This window comes from Dendronephthya gigantea, unplaced genomic scaffold (genome assembly GCF_004324835.1).
Source record: "Dendronephthya gigantea isolate DGI-Jeju-01 unplaced genomic scaffold, DenGig_1.0 000110F, whole genome shotgun sequence".
NCBI classification, from domain to species: Eukaryota; Metazoa; Cnidaria; class Anthozoa; order Malacalcyonacea; family Nephtheidae; genus Dendronephthya; species Dendronephthya gigantea.
Window position 1 is genome coordinate 343,159 of NW_021163120.1, and position 21,041 is coordinate 364,199.

The 21,041-nt window shown below is 38.8% G+C and overlaps 2 protein-coding genes across 2 annotated transcripts; both read left to right on the forward strand.

Annotated features, from left to right (window-relative positions):
• Nucleotides 1-7,352: 7,352 nt before the first annotated feature.
• Nucleotides 7,353-11,227, forward strand: LOC114535092. Its single transcript, XM_028556475.1, has 2 exons — nucleotides 7,353-8,219; nucleotides 9,287-11,227. The coding sequence occupies exons 1-2, from the start codon at nucleotides 7,853-7,855 to the stop codon at nucleotides 10,612-10,614; spliced, it is 1,695 nt and encodes a 564-aa protein (XP_028412276.1). The 5' UTR covers nucleotides 7,353-7,852; the 3' UTR covers nucleotides 10,615-11,227.
• A 27-nt stretch (nucleotides 11,228-11,254) lies between these two features.
• LOC114535086 (titin-like) lies at nucleotides 11,255-20,992 on the forward strand. Its single transcript, XM_028556470.1, has 2 exons — nucleotides 11,255-12,062; nucleotides 18,500-20,992. Exons 1-2 carry the CDS (start codon nucleotides 11,711-11,713, stop codon nucleotides 20,650-20,652), a joined length of 2,505 nt encoding a protein of 834 aa, XP_028412271.1. The 5' UTR covers nucleotides 11,255-11,710; the 3' UTR covers nucleotides 20,653-20,992.
• Nucleotides 20,993-21,041: the final 49 nt, after the last annotated feature.

A 21,041-nucleotide genomic window follows, 5' to 3' on the forward strand; every position in this document is an offset into this window, starting at 1 on the left:
CTCCATACTCGTCCCCTGTGGTATGTGTTCGTAAAAAGAACGGTGAAATGCGCTTATGTGTCGATTATCGAGAACTGAACAAACGTACTGTTCCAGACAGACACCCGTTACCGAGGGTACAGGACACACTCGATGGCTTGGGCGGGAACAAGTGGTTTTCTTTGGTGGATCAGGGAAAGGCGTACCACCAAGGACATATGCACGTGGACAGTAGACCAATGACCGCCTTCGTTACCCCATGGGGGTTATACGAATGGGTGCGTATACCCTTCGGCCTTTCCAACGCCCCTGCGTCATTTCAGCGTTGCATGGAAGGGTGCTTAGAAGGTCTGCGAGACGAAATTTGCATACCCTATCTAGACGATATAATAGTGTTTAGTAAAAGCTTCGAGGAACATCTAGATCACGTAAGGACTGTACTTCAACGGTTGCGCGCCCATGGTGTCAAATTAAAGGCAAAGAAATGTAACATCTTTCGGAAGGAGGTTTGCTACCTTGGGAGAATTGTCTCGCAGAAAGGCTACTGGATCGATCCCAAAAACGTTTATGCTTTAAAGTCGCTCAAGGACTCGCCACCAAAGTCAATCGGGGAAGTTAGAAAGTTATTAGGACTTCTCGGTTATTATCGTCGCTACGTTCCAGATTTTGCAAAACTAGCCAAACCATTATTTGATCTACTGAAAGACGCTGGAAAAGGGAACTGTGTACGTTCATCTAAACCAGTAACGTGGTTACAAACACACCAAAACGCGTTGAACAGTCTTATCGACCTTCTTTCCAGTCCACCTATTTTGGCATATCCTGATGTAAACCTACCATATGCATTATATACTGATGCTTCGGACAAAGGCCTTGGGGCAGCGCTCTACCAATACCAAGACGGCCAAATGCGAGTTATCGGGTATGGTTCACGGGCACTGACGACGGCTGAAAAGAACTACTATTTGCATTCCGGAAAGCTTGAGTTCTTAGCTTTGAAGTGGGCTATCAGTGAGCATTTCCGCGATTACCTTTATTACGCGCCATCATTTGTTGTATACACGGACAATAACCCACTAACTTATGTTACTTCGTCAGCAAAGTTGAACGCTACAGGATATCGTTGGGTAGCAGAACTCGCCGACTTCAATTTCACCATAAAATACCTCCCCGGCCCGAAAAATCAAGTCGCTGATACGCTATCACGAATGCCCGTAAATTTTGAAGAGTACGTTAGCCAATGTACAGCAGAGACAAGTCAGGAGACTATCGAAGCCATTGTTAAAGGAGTGGCAGCACAAGCAGCTGGAAAAACGATTTGGATTGACGCTGTGACCGCCAACAGAGACATTGCAAACCAAGAGGAAACGAAATGTGCCGATAAACAGACAATTTCGCCAGCAGCTCTACTCGAAGCACAACGGAATGACCATGACCTGAAACAAGTGATCCAGTACCTCGAGAGCAGCTCTGACAAACCGCAAATGAGAGACAGATGGGACGAAAGCAAAACAACACGACGTTTAATGAATGAATGGAAAAAACTGGAACTTGGCGAAGATGGGATATTGCGACGTCGTGCGGGTGAATACCTACAGTTGGTACTACCCAAACAATTTCATCGTATGGTGTATCATGAACTCCATGAGGAGATGGGCCATTTGGGGTGGGAGAGAACGTTTCAACTGGCGAAAACGAGGTTCTACTGGCCCTACATGCAACGGGACATACAACATTTTATCACGAACAAATGTACCTGTTTAAAACAGAGACGTCCAAAAGTATTCCCTAAGGCACCCTTGCAGCATCTCACATCCACAGCACCATTCGAACTAATATCGATCGACTTCGTGCATTTAGAGAAAAGCAAGGGCGGATACGAATATATTCTAGTCATTGTTGACCATTTCACTCGATTCGCTCAGGCGTACGCAACCCGTAATAAATCCGCTAAAACAGCTGCGACGAAAATATACAACGATTTCGTTCTTCGATTTGGGTTTCCTGCACGTATCCACCACGATCAGGGCGGTGAATTTGAAAATAATCTGTTCAAACACCTCGAGGAACTTTGCGGAGTACAGCATTCTAAGACAACACCATACCACCCCGAAGGAAATGGGCAGGCTGAACGATTTAACCAGACCTTGCTCGCTATGCTTAGAACCCTACCAGAAGAAAGAAAGTCCAGCTGGGCTGATAATCTCAATAAAGTGGTGCATGCGTATAACTGTACGAGAAGTGACGCAACAGGATTTTCGCCATTCTTCTTGTTGTTTGGTAGGGCACCAAGACTCGCAATAGACCAAATATTCGAACTGTGTCACCAACCGAAGCGAGCAAGCTACCCAAAATATGTGGAGCAGTGGGCAACAGCAATGAAAGAGGCGTACGAGCTTGCTAAGAGAAGAATGGGGAGCCAATTTCGAAAGAGAGGGGAGAGAGATCGGAAGAAAGTACACAGCTCCTCGCTGAAACCAGGAGACCGCGTGTTGATTCGTAACTTGAGCGAACGTGGGGGACCGGGTAAGTTAAGAGCTTACTGGGAGGACAAGATCCACATTGTCGTTGAACGTAAGGGCGAAAATAGTCCAGTGTATAAAGTAAAGCCGGAAGGAACAGAAGGAAGAGTACGCGTACTTCATAGAAACCTGCTTCTGCCGTGCCATTTACTGGAACAACCATCGACCAACACGGAGAACGCGAGTAATAGCCAAGACCGGAAGAAACGACGTAAGAAGCCCAATGTTAGAGACGAAACAACGAATGAACCACGGGAATCGGACACGGACGAAGACTACCCAGAAATAGTCGTCGAAGAATACAGAGCGGCCCAACCAGAACAGCAGGAACCCGTTATGGTGCCAAATGAAGTGAATGATGAAGAAACCCCAGATGAAGATCCAGATATGATAGTCGCTATTGACGAGGGTGAAAGAGAACAAGGAGGAGGACCCCACAACAACGAAACCGTGGACGGAAATGCGCCACCACAGAACGAAGCGACTGAGAATGGAGACCAACTGCGGAATGATGAGAACACCGTCGATCCAAGAGAACGACCACAACGAATACGACAGGCGCCGGTACGATTTGGTTATAATCAACCCGGAAACCCAGCCCTATTCTGCCAAGCGATTAATTCAAATATGCAACCTACACAAATTCCTCCCTACCACCCGCCAAATCCCGGATGGCTACTCCCTCCTCCTCCTCTTATGAACATAGAGCCCTGGCAAATTCCTCCTTACCCCCCTTTGCCCCCCCGATGGGTACCACCACCTACGGACATACAACCTTGGCAAGTTCCTCCCTACCTCCCACTACACTCGGGATGGTTACCACCGCCGTACAGCGGATTATCGATAGTGCAGTACCCTTGGAAAATGTTTCAACCGTACCCTACTGGACAGTTTGGAATGTGGTAACTAATTCCACGAACATGACATTTTGAACTAAGCTAGTAAAGCTACAATAGTAGAAATTTAGCTTGTTACGCGTGTTAGGACGCAATTTAGTGCAAAGTAACATTGTTTAAGTTGAGTGTGTCTGTGAGTGTGAGTGTAAAGTTGTGAGTGTGAGTAGGCCTGATCAACCTATTTACTGTGGAAATATAGAAGTAGTATTTAGTACCCGGACAGTCGGACATGTTGACATAACATCGGATGCGATGAACTTTTAAAGTAGGGGAGAGTGTAACCCGAATAAGTACAATTAGCGCACCCTGTGCCGAATACGGCCCATAAGGCCATTGAAGCCGGTTTTTCGAAAAACAACGTGTTGATATAGTGTATCTTTAGAAAAAGGTTTTGGTTTTTTTTATATTAACATAAATACATAAATTCTGTGACTAATCGTGGATTTCGATGGATGAATACCCAGGGTAACACTGTAATACACTGTCCAAATTAATATTGACGGTGTTCTACAGACATATATCGAGTTCCTTCGTTCCTGAATAAACACTTTTAAGTAATTATGGATCACTCACAATCGGAATTTGACAAACTTAACTCAGCTAAATGGAGTGCAGAATACTTCACACTATCTCAGTTGTTGGGTAAATACTGTCTACCGCAGATTATCAAAATCATCGAAGGCTTCTATGGTGAATCCGATGATTTGACCTTGTGCAATGGTACGATATTATACTTGGAATCTGTCAAGTCTATTCAGAAAGTGCATGGTCGCTTTGGTGATGGTAAGGCTAGAGAGATGTCCATTTCCCTCGATTGTGAAAGGAAAGTTGAAGTACGACCATCGAATTTAAAAGATGTTTATGAAAACGTTGAGGAGCTATGTTCAATGTATCCAAAATACGTCCGTGTTTCACAAGGTAAATTATTTCTATAAAAATTATTGAAATCAAAATGATAATGCAAATGATGAATGCAGCAATTGGAAAAAATAACAATGATGGAGCAAACTAAAGTATAACAAAATGATACGTTCCAATATAACCAGGGAGAAGCGTGACAACGTCTTCAAACAACTTAGCATCAAATGTGGTATAATAACTGCCTAAAATAGACAAAACATTTCTCGACGTTTCGTTGAGCAATACATCACTAACTCTCCAGACGAAGGCCCTCAGGTCGAGACGTCGAGAAGTGTTTTGTCTATTTTAGGCAGTTGTTATACCACATTTGATGCAGTTATAACAAAATAGTGTTTGCTAATTAGATATATTGCTCGTGGTATGTTTTATTGTGTGTGGAAAGCAATATACCGTTTGTGTAAATGAAATGCAATAGTTTTAATGTTGTTTATTTACATAATTTTCAAGGATACCTCTGTGAAACGTCAGGCGAAATTTTAGTGAACTTCGGCGATAAATTGCAGTTTCAAAAAGTTAACAAAGGCCGGGTAAACAATGAAATATATATCTTTTCCAACCAACACGGTCAACAGGTTGAACTAACGAAAAGTTGCGTGGCTGGATACCAACCTCTAGTCGATGGGATTGAGTACAAGCTAACGGATGCTTTGAGAAAATTTGGTTTACCTTTAAAGGTACAATTCCTCGAATCTTCTTCACCGAGCATCGTCGAAGACGCCTGGTCCTGTAACGATCCGCCTTGCAAACTCTTTGAAGTCATTTTACTCGAAAGAGTCTCAAACGAGACTGTAATTAAAGCGACGGTGATACAGTCAAACGGTAAACACGACGCAATGATTAATTTGGACTCTGACATAGGGTTTGTTATTTGCGAAGATTATACCAGTATCTCTCAGATCCGTGGCCAAAGGGGAAATAAACAATCCGAGGATATTTACGAAGACACGACATCGGCAGACGTCACATCTCTCGCACAACAGCCGAAAACAAGAAATTCGCAGGCTTACTCCGATTCAAGCGCCAATCATCGCAAAATCGGACTTAACGAAGACGATTACAGTGAACCCGAGAATCTTAGTAACAATCCCACATATATGACACTTGATCCTACGTATGTCTCCAAACAAGTGTACCAAAAACTCGACGTTGACAAACTTACTGCGAGGAGCTTAGAAAACCAGCAACCACCACTTGTCCAAAACTTGCAGGAAGATACAAATGCATTATCTATCAACAAGCCATCAAAATATCCCGATTTCACTTCGCTTGATCCAACAAACTCCTCCATTGATCAAAAATATGAAATGCCTGCAGAGCTCGGCAAACCAACAGGAAGAACGCGACGAAAAACAACAACACGCGCTTAAGAAGGAAATCGGATTAACTGCCGAGCTGAAAAACAAGCGTCCTCCGCCTCCAATTACACCCAAAAGAACTGAAGTGGACAACAGAGATAGCCCGCCTAAGGCATCCAATAACAAACCAGACCCACAGCCCTCACTCCAGAACTGTGATAGGTCAGTCGCTATTCAGGGGTCTAATGTTGCACCTGAACAGAACACAGATTGTGAGCCGAAGATAACTGGACAATCTGGGGCTCCCGAGGGAAAAGATGTAATCCCCAAACCTGAATGTTTGACTACACCATCAGAAACGCAACCTCACGATACTCATGCTATACCTAAGTATCCCACCAGCATACCTCATTCACACCCTAAAACTCACGAAAGTCACCAATCTGCTGCTGCCAAATATCCACTAGATCTGTCAAGTTTAACTGTTGCAGATGTTGGCAGGTTATTGGAACACTTAGGAATGGAAAAACACGTTGAAATATTTGCAAACGAGTTGATAGACGGTTCAATGTTGTCCAATATGGATGGAGAAAATTTCCAGTCACTAGATATGAGTCAATTTCATTCGAAGAAACTGTTGAGGTTCATCGAAGGATGGCGACCTAAGCTGTGAAGTCAGTTTACAAACATACGTGACATTCAAACGAGAATAACTAGAATTTTTTTGGAAGCCATTGCCGAAAAACAATTAGCCGATTTGTCAGGTTCAAATGTTGCCAATTGGTAGATTAATAAAATGCCTGGGTACAGAAAATATGCTGAAATTTGCGCACAGATTTGGTTAAGGTTCATATATATATATGAATTAAGGTTCATATATATATATATATATATATATATAGTATTTAGCTAGCATGTTTCGATAAGGTTTCCTTAACCAAGTATATATATTTTATGCCTAATGCAGTTGATCTAATGAAACTAATTCAGTAGTTTGGAGAACAGGGACCTCCTGAAATGTGTACATTTTTTAAACTATTCATAAAATACTAATATTCATAAAACAGTGAAACATTGATCGAACATAAAGTGGGTTAGAAACGAATAAAGATGGATATAATAAGGGAAACAGTTCTACCAGAATTTTGAAAAGTGTAACTATTACAGTCTATTGACTATTGTACATAAGAGAGTACAAATGTTGGCATATATATACGAAATTTTGAAATTCGTCTTTGAAAATTTTGGTAACTTTTCCTAGCTGTACCATATTGTCCACATGGAATGATGGAATTCGAAAATTTTTGTCTAAAATTGCTTCAAAAATATAATTTCTTACCTCTCCTCTCAATCTTGGCACGCGAAAAACCTTTGAACAACAGACATTCATCTGAAAACAAGCGCCGTTTCATCTAGCTACCTAAATAACATAAAAACATAATATTTTATAAATATAGTAAGCGGTATTGTTTGATAATGATAATTTAACACAGCTAAACAGTTTTTATACGCCAGAATTGCTTATGATTCAAATTCAATACAAAATGGATGTTACGAGTAAAACGAGTAAAAAAACTTAAGGCGTGCAAAATGAAAAAGGAATCTTCAGTATATCTAGATAAATTTGAATTGCTGCAATACACATTGCATGCAATCGATTTCAATTCTTCGACTTAATGATTACAATTTATGTGCATTTAAATGACTGATAACAGGTAGAAACATGCGACAAACTCGTGTAGAAATTATGTGGCACTGAGAACTTAGTGTACTGGATTTCTTTCGTTTGAAAATTGGGTGCAATATATTCGACTAGACGTGCTGAGATAAAAGAAAGATAATTTGTATAAGTTTGTCAACTCTTATACAGTATGACTACGTAATTGTTTTGGTCGAATAGACACATTCAAATTATGAATTTGAAAGCATGATAATAAATTGATGTCACAGTATGGTATCGTTAAATTGCGGTATTAAACATTCTCCAGCAGCAGTGCAAGTCTTCCTGTATCGCTATTACACATTTAGGCTCGGGACTATATATGATTTGACGGCTCTTGGGGACCAAGTAAAAAATGTTTCAAAGTTAACAGTTTGTGGTAAATTTAAACGAACATCGACTGCGGAATTTGTCGAATCATTCTGGCCACGTATATAACATCCTCTCTGGCATATTCGATCGTACATTGAAGTAAAATTGGTTGTCTAGTGATACTCGTAAGTTCCACCAGCGGAAATCATGTCTACTTTACTACGGGGACTAGAAATGAACAAACTCGCTTCGATAAAATGGGACGATTCCGTGATATTTACGCTGCCTCAACTGTTGCAAGTATACCCTTTGCCACAGATTGTGAAGATAAACAAGGGTTTGTGGAGCGAGAGCAACGATGCAACTTTATGCAATGATGCAATATTATGCCTTCATTCGAACATCCCAATTCAGAAAGTTCATGGTCACTTGATGAGTGACAAAGGCAAAGAAATATCGATTCCGCTCGATTGTCGAAGGAAAGTTGAAGTACGACCGCCGAATTTGAAGGACGTTTACGAAAATGTGAAAGAGCTTTTTTCAGTTTTCCCTAAGTATGTTCGTATTTCAAAAGGTAAATAACTTTTACTCGCTATATATCATACTGTTTATAAAAAGCAATGATGCAAATTTCGTGTATGAACTATATAGAATTTCATCTAGTGAATAGGAAACTATACGACGATATAGAATACGTAGTCAAAACAAAGCCTGCATTTTAATTTCCAAGGAAGTTAGATTGTCAATTATTCATATTCACTCTCAGCCGCTGAACGCTATTGTGAACTGGAATGATAACTCTTTCGCCATCTGTGAAGAACCTGTGCTGGTCTTTTAATTCGGCTTTAAATTGGCTTCATGGATGGCGGCCGAGTAAACGTTCCAGTTCACATAGGTAGAGTGCACAAGTCTCAACCATTGAACTCAAACAAGACTGGAATGCTGGCTCTCTGATTTTCCCTCATTAATGAGTGAAGCCAAGATGGCGGATCATGAAGTCTTTCTTGTAGGTATGATCCAGGCCTTTGGCGCGGAAATTTCAAAGGTAAAATCATAATTGCTGCCATTTTACCTACGAAATTTCCGCGTGGAGGCCTGGATCATACCTACAAGAAAGGCTTCATGATCCGCCATCTTGGCTTCAAATTTTTCGCAGAGGTAGCGTTCCAGTCTTATTTGAGTTCAGTGAACTGTAATAAAACCTGGTAACTTGGCCGCCATATTTGAGGCCAAATTTCATGGTAGTTTTTCTGGGTTTTTGAACGTTTCAGACAGAGGAAGAGAGTAATTATTTAGGAAAGTCTAGAACTATGTGCAATACAATCACTTGCAAATTTTTAAACTTAAACGAGAAACAGAGTACTAAATAAAACTTAAAAAACTGCTTAAAAAACAACTTTTGGCTTAAACCAAGTATAACGCTGAACTATAGGAGTTCGCCATCCAGGTTTTATTACAGTTAACTCGTCTCAACCAAATCATCTCAATAAAACTTCACGCACTACGAAATATTACACTATATATCATTTTGCAATTCGACAAAATGGTTTCAGGATCTGATATTATTATTCCGCTTTACTATTACTATGAACGCCGATATGCAACGATGGATTAATCTGGCTACATTATACTATTTTCAAGGTTATTTCTGTGAATCGTCGGGGGAAATTCTGCTAAACTTTGGAGATAAACTGCAGTTGAAAGGAATCGATAAAACTAATAAAAAGAATGAAAAACTGGTCTGTTTCACTCAATATGGTCGGAAAATCGAACTAACGAAGGATTGTGTGGCTGGTTTTCAACCTCTGGTCGATGGAAGAGAGTTGTACATCACTGACGCCCTAAGAGAGTTCAAACTGCCGTTAAATATTCAATTTGTCGAGCCTGACGACAGTCATGAAAATGCCCGGTCGGACAATTCGTCCCCTCGAGAAGCCTTCCAAACAATTTGTCTTGACAGAATCTCCAACGAAACGGTGCTTACAGCCACGTCAATTCACGCTGACGGTATTCACGATGCAATGATATCTCCAAACTTACAGTTAAGTCTGGTAATTTGCGATGAGACTTTCAAGAACAGCGCTGACTACGAGAGCATTTTAAAGATGTTCAACTTGCCGGATACGTTTCCTTCAGCCCCACAGCAACCAAATGCAGCAGACTCAAGCTTGTTCTACCTCCCGTCCGAACATATTTATGAAGAGTTTACATGCTACCAGAGGCACGGAGACCTTAATGATGGTTATGAGATACCTAATATGGATCCGTTGACGATAGATGACCCGGGATACCAGCCTAAAGTAGGTGTTAACTCGCGCTCCACCGCCATTCCTTTGCCTAAAATACCCGTTCAAAAAGACACCACCATCAGAACACCTGTTGATAACATTTACGTACCAGTTCCCACAGCTCTGTCGGGCTTAGAAAGCCAACATACAGACGAAGACTCAACATACACTGCGCTGGATTTCACTAAGAAAGATAACTCCGCTGAGGTAACTTACGAACGACTTGTACCAGCGAATCCTGGCAACCAAAGTTCAGAAGATCAACCTATGGCACCAGTAAATCCACGTGTTCCAAAGAACGCAGTAAAGCTTCCATCTTTGTTGGAAAGCAAAGATGCGCTGCTAAGGAGGTCTTCGAAAAACGGAACTTATTCAGCTGTGCCTCGCGAAACAAATCAAGATTCTACCTTTACACTCACGGAAGATATCTACCAAGAGCTTGCGAAATACCCGCTTGACTTGTCTGATTTAGGGGTGGCGGGTGTTGGTAGATTACTGAGAAACTTAGGAATGGAAATGTATGTTGAACGATTTAAAGCCGAAATGATTGACGGTAAAATATTGGCGGAACTGGATAAGGAGAATTTACAATCATTGGATGTAAGTACTTTTCATATCACAAAGCTATTGAAGTTTATAGGAGGATGGAGACCGAACAAGGAGAAAGATTCTACATGTTAAAATATACACAATAAATTTTAAACGGACTGTGGTCGCAGGAGAATTAAAACGTCGATAGAACATTCAAGTTATTGAATGTTTTAATCATGATTTTTAAGTTCTAATAGAAGTAGCGCCTGTCTTTTGATAACTTTAACTCAAATGTGGTAGTAACAAGTTTAACAACTGCCTAAAATAGACAAAATAAAGAGTGCACCCTTCATGAAGGCTCAGCTTTTGAAGACTATAGGCCATGAAACCATTTAGCTATATAGGCCTAAATGGCAACAGGTTTAGAACTTTAGGTCGACGTTTCGTCTAGCTATTTTACGCAGTTGCCATGCCCCTTTTGTAAATCATAATGAACAGTATTAGTAGTCATTAGTCTTTTTTTATAAACTAGCTAGAGCTTAGGACCATAGATATCTCATTTGAAGACTATATTTAATGTTTATTTACTTCCATAGCACATAAGAAATGATAAATATAAATTAAACTGCAGTTTCCAAAATTGCAGTTCTGCAAGCCACCGTCAGCCCCCTGTAGTGAAGTCTAGTTTATTGGTAATGTTTTTCATACGGTCCAGCAATAGTGAGATTTTTAAACGGACGATGACTTTGTAATGAAATAATAATGATGAACTAAAGTAGTTTCATTTATCAACGTTTTGGAATATGGGAAATCACACTCAGCGAGTTTTAAAGTCGAATTGTACCTTTGCTAATTAAATTGGTAACGTGACACCAGTCTGTAGAAAATGCAAAAAAATTTTCCAAATTTAAGTACCGTAACCTGATCGCTACATGTATGTGCGCTGATATTGTGCAACTGCCAAACAGCCATCTAGACACTAGACAAATGAGAATGCTGTGGTTTCATCTGTTCGGTTTTGATGTGCACGGTAGTAGCCAAAGTTGTTTACTTTGATCGATATTCCAGTCTGTGTATGTTTACTAAAGTGTGGTGAAATAACACTGCTTTGAAAACTGATCTGTTGTGAAATTTGCTGAATTCTCGTGTTGGAGAAGCTTCGATACACATCGCACAGCTCAGGAATTTGCTGAATTTCCAAGCTTACGATATGGTAACGTTGTCCTAAGATATACCTCGAACAGCGATGGCAGACTTACAAGCGAAATTGGACAAGCTTAGGCAGATTAAATGGGATCATTCCTGTGCATTTACCCTCTCACAATTGATAGAAATATACCCTTTGCCACAGATTGTCAAAATCTTCTTTCCGAACAAGAATGAGCCATCCCTGGGTAAGAATACAATATTATGCGTACACTCCTCGATTCCTACCCAAAAGGTCCATGGACTCTTGAACCGTGAAAAGGACAGAGATATATTCATTCCTCTCGACTGTCGCAGCAAACTGGAAGTGCGTAGCTCGAATTTAAAAGAGGTTTATGAAAGCGTAGAGGAATTATGTTCGGTGTTTCCAAAATATGCCCGCGTCTCAAAAGGTAAGCCATTTGCAATTTTGCACTAAATATTCAATATCTCCACATAGCAGTACCGGACAGCGCTAGCAATTATACAATTCTTGTGGTATATCAACAATTATTAATTGTCTAAGTGCTATTGTTTGCTAACCACACCAGAAACAAAGCTTTAAATGTGTAATATTCGTATTCAAAGAGTGCCTTGCTTCGGAAAAGAAATAAAAGAAATCACAACGAAAACAAAAAGGCTCGCTTCGGACGTCGAACTTGTCGTTTGGCGAGCCACAGTTAACCTAATTTGAGCTAAAGCCTTTAAATTCATTTGCATTCGATTTGGCAACCGAGAAATTTGACATTTGAAACGGGCCTTAGATGCGAGACGTTTTGCTAACATTGGCCTTAACCAATTTCAATGCAATCCAATTCAAAAGCAATTTGCCTAACGCAGTAACGCTAGCAGCCAATATTTTTTGTTTGTTGCTGCTGTTGTAGCTGTGTTTGTTGCTGCTGTTGTAGCAACGTTGTAGCTGTATATGCGTGATGGTCGCACCACTGTGAAGTTAGCCGCGGATTCGGCCTCAGATTCGGCCTCAGATTGGGCCTCAGATTGGGCCTCACATTCAACTGTGTTCAATCATTCAAAAGTAGAATTTGGTCATTTAATAATAACAGGTTTTTTAGCCATTTTTTCGTTTAAACTTTAAAATTACGAAGATGTATAGCTTATTTATGCATTGCTAGACTGTAATTAGAACAAAGCAGTCGATTTTATACAGATTTACAGAGTAAATTGATTATTATTTTTGGGCACTGTGTGAGAAGTGATTGACCCGCATAGATATGGCATACACTATAATGTTTTATTTCAATTCCTGTGTATACGTCTATATTTTACAGAAAAATACGGCCTTACAAATGGCGTGCATCGTTGGGCTGCACAGTCACAACATACTCGGGATTATTTGCTTCCTTTCTCAAATTAAAAATGTCCTTATGATATAAATACAAAAGACTTAACTAGTATATGATCCTCTCACCGACGCTATCAATGTTACAATTTGCCAAAGTCATTTGCTACAACAAGAATTAGCGTAGATGTGCATACAAATCAAACGTACTATTGCCATATGACAAACAATGGTCCAACGAGGTTAGGATTACAAGTTAAACTCGGCGCAACTTTCACACGCATATATAGATCGTTTCAAACGTTATTTAGAACAGTATTTTCCCATCTATCCAAAAGTACACATCAGTTGAAGACGCAGACGTTACACGCTGAATGTTTCAGGGCAACAGCAACGACTCATTGCAAAAACATCTTACAATATTACATGGTGTTGACATATATACCCACGTTATCATCCTAATTGTGCAATTTAAATTTATGCATTTCATACAAAATGCATGCCTATTCCATCCACTGCATTGAAGTTAAAACTTCTGTTTATATGAAGGTATGATTTCATTGTTCTACAAAATAATACGTGTTTTGATGCAGTTTGTAGCGCAGACGATGGAACCTGCGCTTAGGCATTAAGGGATTACTCAGAAGACAGAAGGTTGACGTGCTATTAAAATAAAGCAATTAAAACAGTGATGACATGTAAAATAGACGCACTTAAGCGAACAAAATGCGAAAGAAAGATGATCTCATTATGCCTGCTTAATTAAAAGACACATTTATTCAAGAGGATTAGACACATTAGAGATTAGACAATTATAATATTAGTTATGGTATCAAACTGAATATATAGCCAAAGATGCTCAAAATTTAACTGAAAGGTTTAATGAAGCAAAAAATCTACGTAAAAGATATATAAGATGCCATTATGCTAATCAAGAACAAGTTACAATCATAGAGGATGGTTTCTTATTAACTGTCCATACAAATGTTCTCAAATTTTAGTATTCAGTACATTACTGTATGATCTTTCTCATGACACCAACGTTTTTGCGGTAAAAAGAAAAAAAACGGGCGTTTTTGCGATACATTCCACTTCGATTTCTGACGTATTATTGCGTAATAACCAGATGACAGAAAAACTCAATTATTGTAATTCTGAAACATAAGTTGTAAAATGAAATATAATTTCCGATGGATAAATGAATGTCAAGACAGAATGAAGCAAAAAATCTATGTAAGAGATATATAAGGGGCTATTATACGAAAATCAAGATCAGGTTACAATTGAGAAAAGTACTTAATATTTAGAGGATGGTTTCTTATTAACTGTCCATACAAATGTTCTCAAATTTCAGTATTCAGTACATTACTGTACGATCTCTCTAATGACACCAACGTTTTTGCGGTAACAAGAAAAAAACGGGCGTTTTTGCGATACATTCGACTTCCATTTTTGACGTATTATTGCGTAATAATAAGAGCGCAGAAAAACTAAACTATTGTAATTCTGAAACATAAGTTGTAAAATTAAATATACTTTCCAATGGGTAAATGAATGTCAAGACAGAATGAAGCGAAAAAATCCATGTAAGACATATATAAGGCGCTATTATACGAAAATCAAGATCAGGTTACAATTGAGAAAAGTGCTTAATATTTAGAGGATGATTTCTTATTAACTGTGCATACAAATGTTCTCAAATTTTAGCATTCAGTACATTACTGTACGATCTCCCTAATGACACCAACGTTTTTGCGGTAAAAAGAAAAAAAACGGGCGTTTTTGCGATACATTCCACTTCGATTTATGACGTATTATTGCGTAATAACCAGATGACAGAAAAACTCAATTATTGTAATTCTGAAACATAAGTTGTAAAATGAAATATAATTTCCGATGGATAAATGAATTTCAAGACAGAATGAAGCGAAAAAATCCATGTAAGACATATATAAGGTGATATTATACGAATCAAGATCAGGTTACAATTGAGAAAAGTACTTAATATTTAGAGGATGATTTCTTATTAACTGTGCATACAAATGTTCTCAAATTTTAGCATTCAGTACATTACTGTACGATCTTTCTAATAACACCAACGTTTTTGCGGTAACAAGAAAAAACGGGCGTTTTTGCGATACATTCCACTTCCATTTTTGACGTATTATTGCGTAATAATGAGAGCACAGAAAAACTAAACTATTGTAATTCTGAAACATAAGTTGTAAAATTAAATATACTTTCCAATGGGTAAATGAATGTCAAGACAGAATGAAGCGAAAAAATCCATGTAAGACATATATAAGGCGCTATTATACGAAAATCAAGATCAGGTTACAATTGAGAAAAGTGCTTAATATTTAGAGGATGATTTCTTATTAACTGTGCATACAAATGTTCTCAAATTTTAGCATTCAGTACATTACTGTACGATCTTTCTAATAACACCAACGTTTTTGCGGTAACAAGAAAAAAACGGGCGTTTTTGCGATACATTCCACTTCCATTTTTGACGTATTATTGCGTAATAATGAGAGCACAGAAAAACTAAACTATCATAATTCTGAAACATAAAAAACCGAGTTTTTTTCTTTTTACCGCAAAAACGTATGTGTCATCAGAAAGATCATACAGTAATGTACTGAATACTAAAATTTGAGAACATTTGTATGGACAGTTAATAAGAAACCATCCTCTAAATATTAAGTACTTTTCTCAATGGTAACCTGATCTTGATTCGTATAATAGCCCCTTTTATGTCTCTTACATAGATTTTTTTGCTTCATTCTGTCTTGACATTCATTTATCCATTAGATATTATATTTCATTTTACAACTTATGTTTCAAAATTACAATAATTGAGTTTTTCTGTCATCTGGTTATTACGCAATAATACGTCATAAATCGAAGTGGAATGTATCGCAAAAACGCCCGTTTTTTTTCTTTTTACCGCAAAAACGTTGGTGTCATTAGGGAGATCGTACAGTAATGTACTGAATGCTAAAATTTGAGAACATTTGTATGCACAGTTAATAAGAAACCATCCTCTAAATATTAAGTACTTTTCTCAATTGTAACCTGATCTTGATTTTCATATAATAGCCCTTATATATCTCTTACATAGATTTTTTGCTTCATTCTGTCTTGACATTCATTTATCCATCGGAAATTATATTTCATTTTACAACTTATGTTTCAGAATTACAATAGTTTAGTTTTTCTGCGCTCTTATTATTACGCAATAATACGTCAAAAATGGAAGCCGAATGTATCGCAAAAACGCTCGTTTTTTTTTTTTACCGCAAAAACGTAGGTGTCATTAGAAAGATCGTACAGTAATGTACTGAATGCTAAAATTTGAGAACATTTGTATGCACAGTTAATAAGAAACCATCCTCTAAATATTAAGTACTTTTCTCAATTGTAACCTGATCTTGATTTTCGTATAATAGCGCCTTATATATGTCTTACATGGATTTTTTCGCTTCATTCTATCTTGACATTCATTTACCCATTGGAAAGTATATTTAATATTACAACTTATGTTTCAGAATTACAATAGTTTAGTTTTTCTGCGCTCTTATTATTACGCAATAATACGTCAAAAATGGAAGCCGAATGTATCGCAAAAACGCTCGTTTTTTTCTTTTTACCGCAAAAACGTAGGTGTCATTGAAAGATCGTACAGTAATGTACTGAATGCTAAAATTTGAGAACATTTGTATGCACAGTTAATAAGAAATCCTCCTCTAAATATCAAGTACTTTTCTCAATTGTAACCTGATCTTGATTCGTATAATACCGTCTTATATATGTCTTACATGGATTTTTTCGCTTCATTCTGTCTTGACATTCATTTACCCATTGGAAAGTATATTTAATATTACAACTTATGTTTCAGAATTACAATAGTTTAGTTTTTCTGCGCTCTTATTATTACGCAATAATACGTCAAAAATGGAAGCCGAATGTATCGCAAAAACGCTCGTTTTTTTCTTTTTACCGCAAAAACGTAGGTGTCATTAGAAAGATCGTACAGTAATGTACTGAATGCTAAAATTTGAGAACATTTGTATGCACAGTTAATAAGAACCAACCTAAATATTAAGTACTTTTCTCAATTGTAACCTGATCTTGATTCGTATAATAGCGCCTTATATATGCGTGTGAAAGTTGCGCCGAGTTTAACTTGTAATCCTAACCTCGTTGGACCATTGTTTGTCATATGGCAATAGTACGTTTGATTTGTATGCACATCTACGCTAATTCTTGTTGTAGCAAATGACTTTGGCAAATTGTAACATTGATAGCGTCGGTGAGAGGATCATATACTAGTTAAGTCTTTTGTATTTATATCATAAGGACATTTTTAATTTGAGAAAGGAAGCAAATAATCCCGAGTATGTTGTGACTGTGCAGCCCAACGATGCACGCCATTTGTAAGGCCGTATTTTTCTGTAAAATATAGACGTATACACAGGAATTGAAATAAAACATTATAGTGTATGCCATATCTATGCGGGTCAATCACTTCTCACACAGTGCCCAAAAATAATAATCAATTTACTCTGTAAATCTGTATAAAATCGACTGCTTTGTTCTAATTACAGTCTAGCAATGCATAAATAAGCTATACATCTTCGTAATTTTAAAGTTTAAACGAAAAAATGGCTAAAAAACCTGTTATTATTAAATGACCAAATTCTACTTTTGAATGATTGAACACAGTTGAATGTGAGGCCCAATCTGAGGCCCAATCTGAGGCCGAATCTGAGGCCGAATCCGCGGCTAACTTCACAGTGGTGATGGTCGCAGCGATTCAAAACATCGGACTATTTAATCACGTGATCGTGTAAGTGAAATTCTACACGCGTAGAAGCGTGCATTTTGTAACACGTACGCTGACAAGTTGTTACGAATAAAGTCTACCTAATTTCACATTACAAAATTTTGAATCTCCATGTATATTTCGAGTTAATCGATTGATCTTCAGCACATATTTACAAGACATTGCGTTGTAATTCTCTGCTGAAGATGAATCGATTGTAATAAATGTCTGTTGAAGATGAATCGATTGTAATGATTATCTGCTGAAGATGAATCGATTGTAATGACTATCTGCTGAAGATGAATCGATTGTAGTGACTATTTGTTGAAGATGAATCGATTGTAATGACTATCTGTTGAAGATAATCGATTGTAATGACTATATCTGCTTAAGATGAATCGATTGATTCGAAATAAACAGATTTCACATTTAAATTTTTTTCGAATGGAAAATTTTCAATAGTCCCAGTTTCATAAAAAACCCCCACGTTTAGAGTCAATACTCAATATCTCATCTCAAAACTCAGGAAACCTGTTTTGACAGACCAAACGATATGACGCACGTTTATCAAGTTATCGTTCCGGTTGGATCAAAATTCACTGGTTTAAAATCTCGTTTGATGCATGTGTAGATAATTGCATCTCAACGATGTGAAAAATGATAATAATAATCTATGAAAATTATGAAGAAAAATAACAAAGCTGTATATTTTTATTTTCAAGGTTATTACTGTGAAAAGTCCAAAAAGATTTTACTAAACTTTGGAGACAAATTGCAGTTGAAAGGCATCGACAAAAGCTTAAGAAAAAAAGAAAAATTAGTTTGTCTCAATCAACATGGTAAGAAGGTGACACTACCAAAAGACTGTGTGGCCGGTTTTCAACCTTTGGAGGATGGAAAAGAGTACTACATAACGGACTTACTGAACATATATAGAATGCCATTTAAAGCACAATTTGTGGAGCCTGAAGGTGCAGATGTCCGGGCGGGTGAAAGACCCCCTTGCCAAGCCTTTCAAACAATATACCTGGATGGAGTCGCAAATGAGACAGTGATTACAGCGACGTCATTGGATGCTGATGGCAAACACGATCGCATAATATCTCCTCGTGTAATAATCGGTGTGGTGGTATGCGAAGAGGCTTTCAGACACAGCTCAGAACACGAGAGCATTTTACAATTGTTCAGCCCCGACATTAAGCGGTCGGATAAAACTGATTCAGCCGAGCCTGGCCCAGACCCTTGCCGAGACCTTTGCCGGCCAGACCCTTGCCCAGACCCTTACGCAGAATCGGATTCCTTGTATGAAGACATCGATAATTACATAAAATGTTCAATGAACAACAACAGTAAAATTTCCACAAGTCCGGCACCTAAACTAACCACAACCATCCCTGAAGACTACGAGACACCTGTGGAGGGGCTGCCTGAGAACTTAGAAAAGCCCACAGATCTTGGAAGCCGTCGCTCGTCGGAGACCGGCAGTGCATTGCCGATGAAGGCTGTTCCTGATTGTCCCGAGTTCATATACTACACAACGATGGATGCTCCATTTATCGGTGATGAAGATTATAAACCGCCAATTGTGGAGCGGCGAAGCTCAGAAGTCCGATCTATAAAACCAGATAAATCACCCTTGACAACGGAAGAGGAATATCAACCATTAATAATGGAGCGGCGAAACTCAGAAGTTCAATCCAAAAGACCAAATAAACAACCCTTGTTTAGCGAAGAGGATTATCAGCCACTAATTTGTGAGCAACAAAGCGCGGAAACCCAATCCAAAATACCAGATATACCACCCTTGCCTAACGATGAGGATTATCAGCCACCCATTGTGGAGCGACGAAGCTCAAAAAACCAATCCAAAATATCAGACAACCCACCCTTGCCTAACGAAGAGGATTATCAGCCACCCATTGTAGAGCGACGAAGCTCAAAAAACCAATCCAAAATATCAGACAACCCACCCTTGCCTAACGAAGAGGATTATCAGCCACCCATTGTGGAGCGACGAAGCTCAGAAACCCAATCCAAAATATCAGACAACCCACCCTTGCCTAACGATGAGGATTATCAGCCACCCATTGTAGACCGACGAAGCTCAGAAACCCAATCCAAAATATCAGACAACCCACCCTTGCCTAACGATGAGGATTATCAGCCACCCATTGTGGAGCGACGAAGCTCAGAAACCCAATCCAAAATATCAGACAACCCACCCTTGCCTAACGATGAGGATTATCAGCCACCCATTGTAGACCGACGAAGCTCAGAAACCCAATCCAAAATATCAGACAACCCACCCTTGCCTAACGATGAGGATTATCAGCCACCCATTGTGGAGCGACGAAGCTCAGAAACCCAATCCAAATCACCTGATATACCACCAACCTTGCCTAAAGAAGATATCCCATTACCCGTCGAGGGGGTGACGTTGCCTAACAGCCTGCCAGATTGTGATACGGAAGACGAAAGCTCTTACATACCACCTGACCCCAAACCCCGCAAACCTGAAAGCCAGCGCGAAAGCCTGACCAGCCCACCTGTTCCGCCACGTTCTGACTTGACACCCGAACGGAAAAGGGATGAAATCTACGAAGAACTCGCAAGGTACCCACTGGATCTCTCGGTTTTAGACCTGACAGGTGTCGGTGGATTATTGAAAAGATTAGGAATGGGAAAGTACGTAGAGACTTTTAAAGATGAGATGATTGACGGTCAAATGTTAGTCGATATGGATAAAGAAAGTTTACAATCTTTGAATGTCAGTTCATTTCATATTAAGAAACTGCTAAACTTCATTAGCGGGTGGAGACCCAATAAAGAACCAAGTTCCCCTAAGTGCTCAGATACATACGTCAAAATGTCGTGATATAATAACTATATGAAACAACTATAACGTCAAAGTGGAACTCAAGTGCGCATCGGTTCTGCTCAATGCGAGGTCCTAAGATAAAATATATGAATATTACGTTATTTATCTAATCTGTTGTGGGTCTTACTAGGTAGAATGTAAATAGAATGACACAGTCATATCGGTGTCAGAAATCGGGGGCGTATAAAGCTGGAAAGTGGGCAGAGGCCCCTAAATAAAATATCTGGGGGGGCAGAATATTTCTCTCCTAACAATAATACAGGACTTTGTTCAAACTGATTGGTTCAAATTTGTAATTTTATATAGGTTGTAGTAACAGATGTACCTGTGTCCTGAAATACCTATTCTTGAGGATGTAGATCAATCAGAGTTCGCTAGAGTTAGAG

Coding starts and splice junctions, on each gene's coding strand:
- LOC114535092 (XM_028556475.1), top strand. CDS start 7,853: ATGTCTACTTTACTACGGGGACTAGAAATGAACAAACTCGCTTCGATA. Junction 8,220..9,286: donor GTATGTTCGTATTTCAAAAG/GTAAATAACTTT, acceptor ACTATTTTCAAG/GTTATTTCTGTGAATCGTCG.
- LOC114535086 (XM_028556470.1), top strand. CDS start 11,711: ATGGCAGACTTACAAGCGAAATTGGACAAGCTTAGGCAGATTAAATGG. Junction 12,063..18,499: donor ATATGCCCGCGTCTCAAAAG/GTAAGCCATTTG, acceptor TTTATTTTCAAG/GTTATTACTGTGAAAAGTCC.